Genomic DNA, 17,668 nt, shown 5'->3' with positions numbered 1-17,668 from the left:
CGTGTCCCTCCTCCCGATTGAAAACGACAACCACGCCCTCAGCCGCCAGCCTTCTCCGCATGCACCTCTGCACATTAGTATCTCACTTCTGCACTGCGCCTCCTCTGAGTCTCAGTATGTTTTTCTCTTTCCTCCTAGTTGTAGAATTTCCACTCAGCCAGCTTTCCTGTGGTTCTGGATGATGTCTGTTTCGTTTTTTAGTTGTATTTTTGAAGTGGTTGTTCAAGGCAGCAAACTCCGGTGTTTACCTATGCCGCCATCTTGGTTTTCCCATAATGTCTTACACAGCACTTATTGAATGGATGTCTTTGGAGCCCAGGAATTCTGAGAAGTGACTAAAATTGAAAGCCTTCCCCATACATACACTGCCCTCCCCACTTCTTAGGCACTGCCATGATATGACATCACTCAAGGCAATAATCTCTATTCTTCTTGGGTCCTGCTTTGTGGCAAGAGTCCACACTAGCTACATCCATTACAGACCTAGTTGTGGAAGAAGTAGACCAACATGCCCAAAGCTAGGTAGCCAAAGGATCAATTCACTGAGTGACCATATTCCCAAACTTACTAAACTTAACAGTCCTCCAAAACTCTTTTCAAGATAATCTTCTTGAGTACATCAATAAACATACATTTCTTCTCTTCTAAGTATATTTTTATGAATGTTATTTTTTAATATACACATATTCATTGAATATATTCTTAGCATTTTAAAAACATTAAATCTGTCAAAAGTTAAGTATTAAGGGTTGTTTAGTCTTCTTATACTCTTCTTATGAATATAGTCAAACTATCAGCATTTCATATAAGAATTTTATCCTCATTTCTGTTGACTATCTTTATAGTTTCTTCCTGCTTTACCAAATTTTTGACATTTTCATTTTAAGGATTATTTTGACCATTGTATTGAATAACTACTAATCAAATTTACTGATTTTCCAACTTATATATTTCCTGGAAATTTTGATCAGATGGGATAGTATGGTTTTAATGGCTTTTGAAAATGTCTATGGCATTTAGTTGGCCACTTCTCATTTATTCTTCATAGCATAATTTGAGAAGGATTTAGTTTGTCTCTCCCAGCTCCCTGTTGCAGCTAGAAGGAGGTTGACCATAGAGCATCCCAACCGGGGGAAGGGGAAGTGGGGAACTAGCACACAGCTCAAACTTGGTTGCTGATTTCAGGGTTGGAGGGGTGGTGTCCCAAGATGAAGGGAGATTTGAAGATGCCTGAACCCTGAAATTTTGGCAAACTACAGACTTCTTAGCCCCAGCCAGTTCATCCAATATAAATTACTGCAAAATTTTAAATAGTAAACAATAACAATAGAAAACCGAGTTTTTGATAAATTGGAACATTTGGCAACGTGAGCATATCAGTCAGTTGGCCAGGTGAACCCCAGCACATTGGCTTCAGAGGTCGACTATGAACTGCTTGCTGCTGACTCCTTTGATAGTCTTGTTACTGGGTTGGGTTTAATGAGATTATAATTTTTTTTTTGTAAAAAATTGGTTGTGTGAGTGATGATGAAGGTAAAATGTGCAGACAAGATATCCATTTTGAGAAGTGAGATTAGAATTGCCAAGTCTGTATGCTCTCATTTTCTAAAAGAGAATTAACATGATCACAGAAGAATGGGTCTCAAATTCAACAATTTTTCCCATAGATTAAGTATAGGTATCTTTGTAAAATGAAAAGGGAAAGAAAGAATGCAGTAACCATGTCTATTCATATTCTTTAAATGTGGCTCAGGGGACATCCTATGTATCTATAGCCTACTGGAGTAGAAAATTCAGTAGAGTTATGGTAAGAAGCATGAGAGAGTTTCCCTTTGCCTCTCATTGAAAATGTGGTTGTGTTTCTTTTCCCTGTTCAGGCTATAGTTATCTGATTTGTGATCATATGAGGGCTGTGGACCTCTACATCAGCGCCCTGGAGAATCTCTGTCCTCTGATGGCCTTTCCCTGTGCTAGCTACAAGGCCTTCCTTGCTGGACACTGTCTGGATTGTTTTAATCCTTTTCTGCTTTCCTGTCCAAGGATCGGTAAATGCTACCTCTTTGTTTTCTTTGACAATTTGGGGGAAGTCCAAGTATTGCTAGTTGTCACCGCTCTAAGTCCTGATCAATGGTCAAGAAATCTACCCAACTGTGATAAAGAAAACTTAATCGATGGGGTGTTCAGCCTCTGTTAACCTGGAGGATGTCACTTGGCCTTGTGTCCCATCCCTCACTCTCTATACTGCTGCCCAATCCCATACTCACCCTGCACACACCCTTAACATGCACACAGCCCATCCCCTGCAGGACCAGCCTCAGGATGCTCTCTAGAAACATTGCTATATTCCAGAGCCTCTGACTCCACTTGTAAACTGGATGCTGGACAATGGTCTTTTGAGTTGGTCCAGCCATTCTTGAATTCCTGGTAGTCCCTAAATCAAGGTGCTGTGGGGGAAGTCCCCAAGATTGGCACACATGGCCCACTTTAAAGGTGTGAGGCTGTGGTGGCCATGTGCCAGCAGCTGGAGGGGTGTCTAATTGCTGGCCGGCTCAGGCACGTTCCTGGATGATCCAGGCCATTCTGAGGAGAAGGGTTCAGGAAAGGCTGAGGGATCTGGTGTTCCTCACCTGTGCAGATCACTGCTGAAAACATCCTGGGGTTTTCTTCCAGAATGAAGGGCTTCAGGAAAAACTCTGGGGAGTGTAAATGGTTCCTTCCCCTTTCCCTCTCTCCCACTTCCCACCCCTGGCTCAGAGCTACAACAGCCTGGCACTGCTCACATGAATGAAATTGATATCATCTTGACAAAATGGTAAAGTAAGGCTAGCTTCCCATAATAAAGCAAATCAATATTACTGTCTACTTATTGGGCATATGTCATGATTTCCCTCAGATGTGACAGACTGGCTGGTGTAACAGGGAAAGCTCTCACAACAGCCTCATCTCTCACTACACTTTCACTGACATGGCACATCCCAGGGATGCTAACTACTGTAATCCCAAGAGCATTGTATGTTTCCTTACTCTTTGTGCCTTTGTTGAAACTGTACTCTCGGCCCAGAATGCCCTTCCCTACTTGTCAACCACTATTCAGCTCAAATATTTCTTGTGTTCCTACTACCCAGGAGGTAAATGACATTAAACAACTGTCATGTAGATTGTTTTGCAGAATTTTTCAAATTTCTTAGAAATACCTCCTGAGAATGGGCCAGGTGATCTAAACTTCCTGTTTACTTGTGTGTTTATCTGCAGCTAGTCTGAGTTGCATGTACCCTGGGACTCACCATAGGGCATGGCATGTAATGAGCATGCAGTGTGGTTGCTTGCAGAATGAATAGGTGCATGAATTAATCAACACCTGGATGCCATGGACTCTGAAATGGCTGTCTCAGTACTCTGCTGTCTTTGTTTCTTGACTTCTAGGGCTGGTGGAACAAGGTGGTGTCAAGATAGAGCCACTTCCCAAGGAAGTGAAAGTCTACCTCCTGACCACTTCCAGGGCTCCGTACTGTGGTGAGTTGGGGGGTAAAATGCACAGCTCAGGTCTGCCAGTGTGCTGTCCAGCAGAGTCCAGGGCTCTGGCTTGGGCTGTGTTCAGCCCAGCTTGGTAGCCAAGGTGGGAGGTGAAGGACTAAGGCAAAGATGTCATGGGAGGGGTGGGGCACAGCTACTACTGGTCTCAGTTAGAACCAGAACTTTCAGAGCCAGTTTAACCCATTACTCTGCTAAGGATGAGGACTTGGGAGCATCTTCCTATTTATATACTGATCCTAGTCCCCCACCTCAGCTACCCCCAAATCTGCCCCTCCAGTGTGGGCTCTCTCTAGAGTGGTATTCGAATGTACTTCTGGCTTCTTCCTTCCTGAAGGTGATGCCCATTCATAGATCCCAACTGTTCACTGTTGCTTCTAACCTTAGCATTTCATTGAAGCTAAGGTGCCAGTGATTATAAAGATGTTAAATGTTAGAGAAAAGTGAGCCTTAGAATCTATGAATTATATTGTAGGCTGAAACATCATCCTTCCCTATATGATTTGCATCTTAACTAGGGTGACTCTACTTCCTGGTTTGTGCTTTTATCCTGGGATCTCGTCTGGCTTATTGTGTGCACAGAACAGAAGTAGGCTGGGTTAGGATGATAAATTTATCATCCTAATTCTAATTCTAACTGATTTTCTGATCAACTGTGTCTGGCTGCTGGAGGGATCTTTGTGGCCATACCTTACTAGTACTAGAAGGTCTGGTGCAGTGTGATAGGGAGATCAAAGTTCAGACTCTGTGGTCTTACAGACCAGGATTTGAATCTCAACTTCTCCACTGTGTGGCCAGGAGCAAGTTACTTTACCATTTCTCTCACAACAGCCTCATCTCTCACTACACTTTCACTGACATGGCACATCCCAGGGATGCTAACTACTGTAATCCCAAGAGCATTGTATGTTTCCTTACTCTTTGTGCCTTTGTTGAAACTGTACTCTCGGCCCAGAATGCCCTTCCCTACTTGTCAACCACTATTCAGCTCAAATATTTCTTGTGTTCCTACTACCCAGGAGGTAAATGACATTAAACAACTGTCATGTAGATTGTTTTGCAGAATTTTTCAAATTTCTTAGAAATACCTCCTGAGAATGGGCCAGGTGATCTAAACTTCCTGTTTACTTGTGTGTTTATCTGCAGCTAGTCTGAGTTGCATGTACCCTGGGACTCACCATAGGGCATGGCATGTAATGAGCATGCAGTGTGGTTGCTTGCAGAATGAATAGGTGCATGAATTAATCAACACCTGGATGCCATGGACTCTGAAATGGCTGTCTCAGTACTCTGCTGTCTTTGTTTCTTGACTTCTAGGGCTGGTGGAACAAGGTGGTGTCAAGATAGAGCCACTTCCCAAGGAAGTGAAAGTCTACCTCCTGACCACTTCCAGGGCTCCGTACTGTGGTGAGTTGGGGGGTAAAATGCACAGCTCAGGTCTGCCAGTGTGCTGTCCAGCAGAGTCCAGGGCTCTGGCTTGGGCTGTGTTCAGCCCAGCTTGGTAGCCAAGGTGGGAGGTGAAGGACTAAGGCAAAGATGTCATGGGAGGGGTGGGGCACAGCTACTACTGGTCTCAGTTAGAACCAGAACTTTCAGAGCCAGTTTAACCCATTACTCTGCTAAGGATGAGGACTTGGGAGCATCTTCCTATTTATATACTGATCCTAGTCCCCCACCTCAGCTACCCCCAAATCTGCCCCTCCAGTGTGGGCTCTCTCTAGAGTGGTATTCGAATGTACTTCTGGCTTCTTCCTTCCTGAAGGTGATGCCCATTCATAGATCCCAACTGTTCACTGTTGCTTCTAACCTTAGCATTTCATTGAAGCTAAGGTGCCAGTGATTATAAAGATGTTAAATGTTAGAGAAAAGTGAGCCTTAGAATCTATGAATTATATTGTAGGCTGAAACATCATCCTTCCCTATATGATTTGCATCTTAACTAGGGTGACTCTACTTCCTGGTTTGTGCTTTTATCCTGGGATCTCGTCTGGCTTATTGTGTGCACAGAACAGAAGTAGGCTGGGTTAGGATGATAAATTTATCATCCTAATTCTAATTCTAACTGATTTTCTGATCAACTGTGTCTGGCTGCTGGAGGGATCTTTGTGGCCATACCTTACTAGTACTAGAAGGTCTGGTGCAGTGTGATAGGGAGATCAAAGTTCAGACTCTGTGGTCTTACAGACCAGGATTTGAATCTCAACTTCTCCACTGTGTGGCCAGGAGCAAGTTACTTAATCTTTCTGAACTTCTATATCCTTATGTAGAAAGTGGGAACAATAATTGTACTGTATCTACTTTGATGAACCAATTACACAGATAAAATAGTATACAGAAAGTTAGTAACTCAGTGACTAGAACCCGATAATTAATAATTCCCTTCCCTTTATCAATCAGACAATTTGGGAAAGTAGATGCAGGTGTTTCCAATTTAATTCCAGAGAGAATTCATGGCTCCCTGTTAGGAACAAAGTAGGTTACAAGAGTTAACTGTGGGCTTTTCACATGTATCAGCTCCCTTGATAACCCAACTCTGAGAGGTAGGTGTGAGGAAAGGGAGGCTCTGAGAGACTGGGCGATTGCCCAAGGCTACATAGCTGGGTGAAAAAGTCAGGATTCAACTCTAGGCCTTCTGACTCCAAAATCTATACTCTTCCTATGCCACCTGCCTCCACACTTGTTTCTTTGCTCCTCTTCTGAGAACCTGCTCTTTACAGCTGTATTTCTCAGCTACTCATCTGTCCTCAGCATCCCTTGGAGGTCAGCCTGAAAGAGGATGCTTAGTCCAGCGGTGGAGGCAGTGCTGTGGGGAGCAGACGTCCAGTTCTATTTCCCAGGCAGCTTCTGGACCACCTGAACTTGCTCCTCCCTGTCTGCACAGGGAGCACATGGAAATTACAGGCATTTGAAGGTCGCTACTGAGGCAGATTCACGTAGCCATAATTTTTCTGTTTTAAATTTGTTGTGAGACCTCCTCCCAATGCCCCCAGAAGCATGATCCTGTCTGTTCAGGAAAACCTGTTTGCCTTTGTGCTTTGAGGCTTCTGTTCTGAGTGTTCAAGCTGGGACCTTCCATTCCCTCGGGGTATAGTCTTCCACCTGGTAGTGCAGGTGGTGCTGGCAGCTGGCAGCTCCCTGTTCTCACCCACTCCCAGGCCATCATGGCACTGGGCTGGGCTCAGCAGTGCTTACCAGGACAAGGATCACCCTATACCCTTGCCAGGAATGCACCAGCAGGGCAGAACAATCTTCTCTAGATAAGATGAAATGAGGTCATAGAGAAGAACCTTTTCTCTATTACCTAATTCTCGTCATGTTCTATGAGGTGATGCTGGAGTTATTTACAGATGAAGCACAGAGAGGTTCAGTGACTTAGACAAGGCAACACAGCAGGTAAGCAGCAGGGCCGGGCCTTGTATCCTGTCTCTTGATCAGCCATCCAGGGCTCTGTGTGCTGCTTTCCATGTCATACTCCTATGCAAATTGGTTCCCACTGACCCAATGTTAGCAGACCTGGTCCTCCTGGGCCTTCCAGATAATGTAGAGCAGGGAGAAGCAGAACCTTAGGAAACTTTCTTGATCAATGATAACTTCTGGCAAAGAAGTGGTATAATTAAATTCCTACGGCTCATGTAAGTTAGCTTTTATTTTCTCACATCACAATTATCTACTTCAGTTCAACCTTGTCCATCACCGTAACAATCTATATCCCATAGTAAACAAATAAGAGAGATGGCAGGGGTGTGGCACTTTCTTGGGTGTGTGTATGAGGTGGGGGAGAGCATGTAGTGCTGTCCACCGTAACAATCTATATCCCATAGTAAACAAATGAGAGAGATGGCAGGGGTATGGCACTTTCTTGGGTGTGTGTATGGGGGTGGGGGAGAGCATGTAGTGCTGTCTTTTATTCTGGTGAGTTCTTGGCATCTTGGCATCTCTCCTGAGTCCTGTCACTAACCCCATGAGCCTGGGGGGACCACAGGCAGGGGAAAGGGGAAGGACTGCTTCTCCAGCTATTTCCCAATCACCAAAGGAGTCTGTGAAAATGTTCCAAGACCAAAGTTACTACAAAATGCCGCCAGATGGGCCTACCTCTTAATAAGAAAATAGTGGGGTGTTAGGGAGGCTGCACTCCTTAACCTCTCCTGCCAGAGGGACAGCAGGTTCTAGCAGGTTCAGTGACTTAGACAGGGGTATTGCCATGAGCCAGGCATCTCACACAGTCCGTGTCGATGACACCAGCCTTGAGAGCCCCAGTGACCATGCTGCCTGGCAGGGGGAGATGCCACATAGGCACCCTCTGCCACAGGGAGGGAAATAGTCACCTCCTGCACACAGTGTGCTCCCCGACACTGTGTATATGACTGGTGGGGTTGGGGAGGGGCGTTACTATATTTGTGATTTAATTATTTAGTGTAAGAGATACTCTTTTTGGTTCTTTTAAAATCACACTACCAGATAACATCACCAAACAGGGTGGAGTGGGACATTCTAGCATTGCAAGTAATAATAAAAACTAACATGGATTGAATGCTTCTGAAGCATGGGCACTGTCTATGGACTTTATATGTAGTCACTCATTTCATTCTCATTGAGACCTGTGAGGGATCTATTTTATTTTCCTCAATTTACTCTCGAAGAAGCTGAGGATCTGCAGTGACAGGTAATCTGCTCCAGGTCACACAGCTACGAAGAGGTAGGGCTGAGATTTCTAATCGCACTGCTGTGCTCTCCTGGGGGCTTTTTGGGCACTGCACCCACCAACCTCTAGCTCACTTGTCTGCTCTATTTTGGTTTCCTAGCGCATCACACCCTTGTGGAGTTTAACTTGCTAGAGCCAAGAAACAAGGATACCCATATCGTGGTCACCTTCTTTAGCAGCAATGCCACCTCCTCAGGCAAGATCACCATGTAAGTAAGTGTCCCTCACGGCTGGCTGGCTTCTCTCCTTAGGACATAGTTTTATTTTACACACACACACACACACACACACACACACACATATCCCAAGACAGGCACTGTGTCATCATTGGTGAGTGAGCCGAGCCCACTGGGTTGGGGCTGGGGGTGAGGGCAGAATCTACCCCAGACACATACTGGGCAACTGTCTTAGGTTCAGGGTCAGTACTGGGTTCAAGCATATTGCATTCAGACAGGAGCAGATGAGTCAGGCAGGCAGCAGTGATGGGGTGTCCCAACAGGTGATAAAAACATAGAAATTGTGTCCCTGATAGGAAGCAGTGCTCAGGTATCCAGGAGGGGGCATCAGGGATGTCAAAAGTAGGAGGGCTTCAGCCATTAGGAAGGGCAGGCCGGAGCCTGGGAAGCACCCACTCCTGAGTAGGGGAGCAGCACTGGGTGAGTTACCAGAGCAGAATTGCAGGCAGTGTCCTCAATTTACACTCGAAGAAGCTGAGGATCTGCAGTGACAGGTAATCTGTGTCAGGTAGCAAATGAATGCAAAGGGAGGGCCAGCAGGCTTGATGCTGGGTGGTGCCAGTTACTGGAACAAGGGCTGAGCGTTTCCTTCCTTTGTGGTCACACTGGGCCTAGCAGCTGGTTGGGACCAGACTTGAGATGGGAGGGCAGAGGACCTCAACTCTAGGACATCACCAGCCAGGCAGGGAAAAGGACCTCAGCAGTGCATGCTTCTTCAAAAAGCAATTGGTTGGTTACTCACAAACGAGTAAGACATTCACTAATCAGATAAAACAGCATCTCGGTTAGGGTCCAGTCTGGGAACCAGAACCCAAGCCAGGTAGTCCAATAGGAGGGATTTAACTCAGGGAACTGATTATGAACGTGTTGGGAGACCTGAAAACCCAAAAGGATGGGAGGCAATGCAGAAATCAGCCAGAAGAGGAGCCATCCCACCCCAGGGATAGAGGGACAAAGTCAGGGCGGTGTTGGCAGAGCACAGAACTGAGCTAGATTCTCCCTGGAACCTGCTGGCAGAGGAGCCTGAGAATAAGGTTTGCAGAAGAATGGAAAGCACACAAACGGGAAAATGACCAGTGTGCACACATACCAGGGTAGAAGTGCACAACTGTCAAGGACAGATGCTATGCAAACATGTAAGGCGACACTTGACCAAGTGTGAGGACATATTTGAGTAGAGATTTTGTTATTATTGATTTCAGAGAGGAAGGGAGAGGGAGACATAGAAACATCAATGATGAGATACAATCATTGATTGACTGCCTCCTGTATGCCCCACACTGGGGATCAAGCCTGCAACCCAGGCATGTGCCTTGACTGGAAATAGAACCTGGGGTCCTTCAGTCCACAGACCAACACTCTACCCACTGAACCAAACCAGCCAGGGCTGAGTAGAGATTTAAGATTCTCAGGAGTTGCTCAGGTCAGGGTTAGTGAGACTATAGCCCTGGGAGGGGACAGGAGGGGGTCAAGGCCCCATGTGAGGAGGCTGGAAGGGCAAGTCAGGCCCACTCCAATCAAGGCCCTGAAGGTTAGAGATTTTGGTTTTATCCTGAGATCCAGGTTGGGGAGCCACTGGGAGTTTTAAACAGGAGTGTGACCAGATCAGTTTCGGGTTTGAAAACATTTCTCAGGCTGCAGGGCTGCACATTCACTGTGCTGTCAGGGAAGAAAAATCTCTGCTGGAAGGAGCAGGACTTCTTGGCCCCCAAACAGCCTGCGACAGCCAGGGTACAGCTCACCAAGGCCACACCATGAACATGGCAGGCAGTCAGGACACCACCGGATCTCCAGGTGCCTAGATGAGCCCTGTACATTGTGGCTTTTCTTCTTCAGATCACTTCAAAGGTGTGTTCCTTCTAGATGGGTGTTTTCGTCACCTCTGCAGCCCATTGGTAGTCCAAAAGAAGGGATTTAACTCTGTGACAGTGACACATAACTCTGGCTGCACATTAGAATCACCTGGAGAGCTTTGAAAAATACTGCTACTAAGCTCCACCCCAGAACAACCTGAGCAGAATCTCTGGGCATTGCCTCAATAGCTATCCTTTTTTTTTAAATAACCTTTTATTTTTTCAATTACAGTTGTCGTACAATATTATATTAGTTTCAGGTGTGCAAACAAATGAGATTTGACATTTACATAATTACAAAGTGATCTGCCCGATAAATCTAGTACCCATGGGACACCACACATAGGTATTACGATATTATTGACTATCTTCCAACAGGTATACTTTTAAAGCTGGGGCGGGGAATGCCCAGCCCATTAGTAGTATAAGGCCCGGGAAACCATTTGGTCTGGCCCTGCCAAGGCATTAGGGGTGAGTTAGTGAAATGTTTGACCAAACATAGCAGGCTGATTGTTGATAATTTTGTAAGGCCCAAGAATGATGTTATAAATATTCAAACGGCCCCTGGCAGAAAAACGGTTCCCCAACTCTCAGAACATGATTACCTTAAATTCCTTGGTGATTTTGTTTTCTTGCAGAACAGAAATTGAAAAAAAGGTGGGGGGAAGGGGCCTGTGGATGGTCTTTCCCCAACTTTCTGTAATTTTGTGAAACCCCCAAATTTCCTTCTGATTAGAGAATTTACCTGGGCCTAGTCCCCAGCTGCTCACAGCGTCCTTCATACTCCTAGTTTGCAAGCTCCTCCATCCAAGCAGCTTCTTCCAGTGAGCATTAAATATTTCAAAAACACTTCCCACATCCTATCTAATAAAGACAGAATATGCTAATTGACCCTCTCGCCATGGCAAAGATGGCAGCGCCCACAGCCAATAAGGAGGGAATATGCTAACTGACTGTCCTGCCCTCAAAGATGGCAGTGCCCACAGCCTATAAGGAAGAAATATGCTAATTGACTGCCCTGCCCTCAAAGATTGGAACAAGGATGTAAGCTGGTTTTGCATCCAGTGTGAGGTGGCCGATGTGTACAATGAGAAATGTTATCTTATCTAATAAAGAGGGAATATGCTAATTGACCCTCACACCATCAAAGATGGCAGTGCCCACAGCCAATAAGGAGGGAATATGCTAATTGACTACCACGCACTCAAAGATGGTGGCGCCCACAGCCACAAGATGGTGGCACCCAGTCCCCTCAGCCCCGCTGGGGTGGCAGGAGTGCGGCAAGGCCAGGCATCCCCCAGTTCCCTCAGCCCCCCAGGTGCCCAGGGCCAGCCTGAAGCATAGACAAGCCTTGGATGGTGGCTGCCCAGCCACCCAGGGCCAGCTGAGGCTTGCGCTGCCGGCAGTGGCAGCAGCAGAGTTGATCGCCAGGTTGCCTCCTGCCCCTGAGGGCTCCTAGACTGTGAGGGAGGGCAGGCCGGGCTGAGGGACCCTCCCCCTGCCCCCCCAGTAAATGAATTCTCATGCACTGGGCCTCTAGTGTAAAATAACAGGAACAACTTTTATACAAAGTTATACTGGATCTTCCTCAAAAGGGGAGAACAAACTAAATGACTAACCCTGGGTTAAAAAATACATAAAGAAGACATTTCATCTCTGTGGAGGCCAGAAACGAAAAGGAAACCTTGCTGCTGAGCCAGGCCCGGCCTCACCCATCTTCTGCCCGAGAGCCCGCGAGGACTGAAAGGCACAGACCAGAGCACAGGAGGCAACCTGGTGCCCTCCTGGCTCTGCAGGTGGGCCTGGCCGGTGCCAAGCCTGTCTTCTCCACAGGGGGTCCTGCTTTTGTCTAGGGTCCTGTGGCCCTTTCTGGGGCGCTTCTCTAGGTTGATCACTGCATACTCCTCTCTCCATCCTTGTCTCAGGACACGAGTCCAAAGTGGTGCCTGAATCTTGCAAACGGGCGGGCAATCAGGGCAAGGCCAATGGGGCGGGTTGGTAGAGTCCTGGATCCTGTGTTCACTCAGAGCCTCCGGGCTTCGTCAACACCAGCAAACCCTGTGCTTCAAGCTCACGGCTGGCGGGAGAGCCGGGTTCACACCTCCGGCTCCCACTGGGAAGAGACGAAACCTGGCTCTCACCCCAGCTCCGTCTAGTTTCCAGACCTGATTTTTGTTTCTTCCCACTCACACATTCAGACTCCGTCTAAAATAGAGCAGTCCTCGCATTTTCTAACTGCAATGACAGTGGCAGCGGGTTTTCCTGGACCGGTGGGTTCCATGGGGTACACTGCCGTCAGGGCTGCCGAGGGGTGCAGATAGCGGCTCTTGGGGGGCTGTGAGGGGAAAGTGCCGGGATTGGGGCTGAGATCCAGGGGAAGCCTCACTGCCCATGAGCACCGATAGGGGAGGGGAGTCCTGGGACCAAGCCCTCATCCTCTGCACTCAGCGGCCCCTGCCACAGCTCGGTGCCTGAGCCCGAAGCCCATTTTCGCAGCCACAAGCCCCTTACATTAAGAGCGAGCTCCCAGGACGCGCCTAGGAATTTCCCCAAGAAGGAGGGGAACTTCACTGCGTCCCTCGCCCTGCCTCCCACCCTGGGCCTGACCCAAACCAAAACGAGGGGTGGGGTCTCGAGGGGAGGGCAAGGCGCAGGCTCTTGCGGGATGGGCTTGGGCCTTCGGATCATCGGGGCGCAAAGCCTAAGTAGCAGCCGAGGGTTCTCAGCGGGCAGCGTGGCGCCACGGAGGAGCCCAGGAGGCCTGTGGGCGCCGGCCCTCCCAGGTCCCCCCTGCGGTCGGCTGCGCAGTGGTCCGGTCCGGGTGACGTGCGGAAGCTCCACATTCTCTGCTGTTGATTGTGGCTCAACCAGGCCCTGGTTCTGGCCTGGGAGCCCGACCGCCCCTCCGCGCCCTTGGGGCTGGTCCTGAAAGCGCCAGGCAGGTCTCATTGCCCGGAGATATGAGGGGAAAAAAAACCTCACCCCTATAGTTTTCTATGGGAATTGCTGATATGTGCAGCCGTGGTCGGATTTTTTCTTTTTGCTGTGCTTGTGGGTGAGTTTTTGTTGGATTAGAAGCCGTCTTTATGTGGAAAGAGGAAAAGCGTGCCGCGGAACTTTCTACACTAATGGAAGAAAACTGTAAACCACTTGAAAAATACAGCCTCGGAGAAGAAGAGTGTGAAGGCTTCGAGTCATTACAGGATTCCAGCTTCGAGGAGGAGCCGACAGAAACTCGAAGTTTGGAGGCAATCTGTGGAAAGCTGACCAGTTCCAAATCCGAATTTGGGGATAAAATACTCCTCCTAGCAAAAGAGTTAAAGGAAGAGGAATCCGAACAAGATGGATTAGTGGTGGATATTTCCAAAAGGATACAGTCCTTAGAAGATGAATCAAAATTACTCAAATCACAAGTAGCTGAAGCCAAAACCACCTTCAAAATATTTCAAATGAATGAAGAGCTACGTAAAATAGCCATAAAAGATACTTTGAGTGAAAGTTCCCAACTTCAGGAAAGCCAGAAACAGCTTCTCCAAGAAGCTGAAGAATGGAAAGAACAAGTAAGTGAACTTAATGAACAGAAAATAACATTTGAAGACTCCAAAGTATATGCAAAACAAGTTTTATGTGACAAAGAAAACCAGACCAAATCTCTGACTGAATACTTGCTAAAGATGCGAGACTGGACTGCAGTGCTTGGAGAAGACGTCAGGGATGATAACTTGGAATTGGAAATGAGTGATTCAGAAAATAGTGCGCTCTCAGGTAGCGAACCAGAAGGAAATTTGAAGAAGCTGATTCATACTGCTAAGTTAAAGGCTTATTTGAAAACCCTAGAAGGAGAAAGAAACCAAATATACACCCAATTAACTGACGTAGATAAAACAAAGGGAGAGCTTATAGAGTGTATTAAAAATCTCCAGGCTGAACACGCATCTTTGCAATCAGAAAATGAACATCTTGAAAATGAGAATCAAAAGCTTCAGCACAAACTTAAAGTAATGACTGAAATGTATCCAGAAAACGAAAAGATACTTAACAGGAAGTTAACAGTAGAAGAAAATTACTGGCTAGAGAAAGAGAAAAAACGTTCTAAAGGAGATGAAAAGATCACCCATGCAACTGAAGATCTAGAGACCTATAGAAAGCGAGCCAAAGATCTTGAAGAATTATTAGAGAGAACCATTCATTCTTATCAAGGGCAGATTATTTCCCATGAAAACAAAGCCCATGATAATTGGTTGGCAGCTTGGACTGCTGAAAGAAATCTCAGTGATTTAAAGAAAGAAAACTTTTACCTCAGACAGAAATTAACTGAAACAGAGCTTAAATTTGAACTTTTAGAAAAAGATCTGTATGCACTTGATGCTCCAAACACAGCATTTTGCAGAGAGCATTCCCCATATGGTCTGTCACCATTGGGTCAACCTTCATCTGAAACAAGAGCTTTTCTCTCTCTTCCGACTTTGTTGGAGGGCTCACTCAGACTCTCATCTTTGCTTCCAAGGGGAAGGAGGAGAGACTTAAGAGGCCCAGGGAATCCTCAGAACCATCAGATGACTAATGAAAGAGGAGAATCAAGCTCTTATAAGTTAACTCATCCTTACAGGGAACCTTCTCACACTGGGTCCCTTTCACCTCCATGGGAACAGTTTCATAGGATGATAATTCCTCCATCAGGCCAACCTTATCCTGTTCCAGCTCTTCCTCTACATAGGCAAGACAGATATTATGCTAATATTGGTAGGCCATCTGGACCAGCAGAACACAGAAGTTTTAATATGCCAGATGGGTCAATGTCTTCTAAAATGGAATCCAGTGGAAATGATAGCACAGATCATCTTGGTAATTTAAATATGCCTGATGCATCTCTCCCCACCAAAAGTAAAGTAACTGGCCCTGGCGTTGTTCCTCCCATGAGAGGTTCATTGTTTCCAATGGATGCAAGGGGCCCCTACATGAGACGAGGTCCTCCTTTTCCTCTACTTCCAGGACGCATGTATGGAGCTTCCTGTGATTATTTTCGTCCAAGGGACTTTTCTGGCCCACCACCTCCTCGGTTGGCAACGAGGAATGTCTATTCACCAAGAGCTTTTCCTCATTATCTTCTCCCAAGAGCTGGATTTTACCACCACATCCTGAAAGAAGAAGTAAGTACCCATCAGTGTCGATTCTGCCTTCAAGTGAGCCTACTGCTGAATGAACAACCAGAAACACAAGAGCCTCGACAATAGTTTTGGTCTCCAAAAGTAATTTTGACTTCTTCCATTTTCAGTTTAAGTGCAGCTGTTACTTAAGTGATTATACTTATGCTCAAATTGGAGCTTAATGGATACATTCTCAGGATAGTACTTTATAAATAAAAAGTATTTAAATATGAACCTAATCAATTACTTCTATTTTATTTTATTCTACACAATGTAATTATTTTAATTTGATTAACAAATCCACTATCACATAAACAATAATGGGAGTTTCCTATATGTGATCTTGTAGTTGGGGATGTTTTAAATTCCAAAGGCTATGTCTTTATGCCAAGAACTGTATTTCCTATTGTTATAGATAAATGTGAAAATAACTTTATGCTTAATTAAGTAAATTTTAATTGATTTAAATATTTGCTTGGCATAGACTATAATAATAGAATCAGCTAGTTTTTTTTCATTAAAGAAAAAAAGGGTGGAGTAGTCCTCACACAAAATCCTTTGACCTGAATGCCCTAAAAGTGGGCTCTAGTGCAAGACTGGTAAATCTGAAAGTGTAGACCTTTTCCAACTAGGAATCTAAGAACGAGGGACATTTTTCAGATGTGAAAATCCAAGGGCTACTATTTTGCTGCAGTGTCCACTTGTTTACTTAAAAAAAAACCAGAATAAATATTTTTTTGAGTCATGTTCAAAACTGTTGGTATGGGCAGAAGGATTTGTTGGGGTGATACAAAGGACCATGGTCCCCACCTTCACGGAGCTGACTCTTGTATATCACAGCTAACCAGTGCTACCAGCAGAACCTCATAAGGATCAAGGGCAGCAAGATCAAAAGTGCTACTTAATTACTCTCCCTTTCCCTTGTAGACCGAAACAGAAACTTCAGGGGAGAGGAGTCCTAGCTCACCCCACTCCTCAGTGCCAGATACACCAAGTGAATCTCAAGTTTCAGGCTTCTCGCCGGTTTTGGAGCAAGGACCGGACTATCATTGTTGGGAAATTCTGCATTGCTCCTTTGCCTGTCAATGACAAGTAAGCCGAGTGTGCACCTACCCCAGACACACCCATAAGGACCAATCCTGACCTTAGATATGATGCTTGTTGAGGTTCGATCTCATCATAAGGGATTTGCTTCTTTGATGCATAGATGACAACAACCCAAGGCTTTCCTGACACACTTGCAGGGCTATCTTGGGTTGGGAATGTTAGGAAGCCAAAGTGAGTGAAATCTAAATCCTCATTCCCACTTCAAAATAGGAAACCCCATTTTACCTGATCTATCTATCTATCTATCTATCTATATCTTATTTGATTTCTATATAAGATTTTATTAGAATAAAGATTTCTAATTGCATTTTTCCTCCTCCTTAGTGTCCACTGGTCACATTCATGGATGTGGATTGAGACTCCCCATTCCCTTTACCCGGCCTCTAGCCTTTGTAGTATTAGTCCTACCATCCCGGTCATTAAAACACAGAGCTCTTAGTCCTCTCTCCTAACCAAAAGGAACCTGCTCTGAACATATACCTTCTTGTTGTCCTTCTCTTGCAGTAAAATGACGGTCTGCTTACCTGAGCCAGTGAACTTACAAGCAAGTGTGACTGTTTCTCGTGACCTTAAAATTACGTGTGTATAGTAAAAGCCTGGACAGGACATATCCCTGGATTATAGGGATGGGGGCGGGGAGGGAGGGGTTTCAACTTATTCTAGGCCACTACTACTAAGAATGAAGGCAAGACTCGTGGTTTTTCCCCCCATAATTTACTACCTTAGAAGGGAAAGATGGCTCAGTTTATAGAGCTATCTTTATTTGCATGCCAATTTAAAGAGCCTTATATAGATATCATTTCAGCTTTCTTACTCATACTTAAGAGCAATTACCCCATGTCCTTGTGCTCTGTACAATTGAAACATATATAGGAAAAATGCTTTTCTAAAAAATAAAACTCCATGGAATATCTGAATTATTTATTATTTTATTGGGATGGAATTCTGTTACCAAAAATAATGTGATTTATAGTCTGTGAGATTGGAAAAAGAGTAGATATTGAGTTCTCTGCGTTAAAATAGCAATTGGAAAGAAGAGCTTAGAACAAGAGAGGGGAAGAAGGGTGGGGCTGAAGATACTGCCTTTCACTC

General features: G+C 45.6%; 1 protein-coding gene and 1 pseudogene across 4 annotated transcripts in view; both read left to right on the top strand.

Moving 5' to 3' along the window:
• Nucleotides 1–17,668, top strand: part of PLA1A (phospholipase A1 member A) — a 60,974-nt gene that overhangs the window by 32,412 nt on the left and 10,894 nt on the right. For 2 of the 4 annotated variants that reach the window (XM_006755369.2, XM_006755367.2), the window contains 5 exons: nucleotides 1,878–2,045; nucleotides 3,424–3,513; nucleotides 8,334–8,442; nucleotides 16,397–16,561; nucleotides 17,081–17,493. In XM_006755369.2, the coding sequence (XP_006755432.1) occupies nucleotides 1,878–2,045; nucleotides 3,424–3,513; nucleotides 8,334–8,442; nucleotides 16,397–16,561; nucleotides 17,081–17,165 (617 nt within the window). In that variant the 3' untranslated portion in view covers nucleotides 17,166–17,493. Of the gene's footprint in view, nucleotides 1–1,877; nucleotides 2,046–3,423; nucleotides 3,514–8,333; nucleotides 8,447–16,396; nucleotides 16,562–17,080; nucleotides 17,494–17,668 lie in introns of those variants that run through there. The other 2 variants (XM_015558503.1, XM_006755370.2) reach the window with 2 other exon arrangements.
• LOC102763934 lies at nucleotides 13,189–15,561 on the top strand (annotated as a pseudogene).

The sequence above is a fragment of the Myotis davidii genome, unplaced genomic scaffold (genome assembly GCF_000327345.1).
Source record: "Myotis davidii unplaced genomic scaffold, ASM32734v1 scaffold292, whole genome shotgun sequence".
Lineage (NCBI taxonomy): Eukaryota > Metazoa > Chordata > Mammalia > Chiroptera > Vespertilionidae > Myotis > Myotis davidii.
The sequence above is the reverse complement of the archived record's forward strand: the minus strand, read 5'-3'. Positions and strand labels throughout refer to the sequence as shown.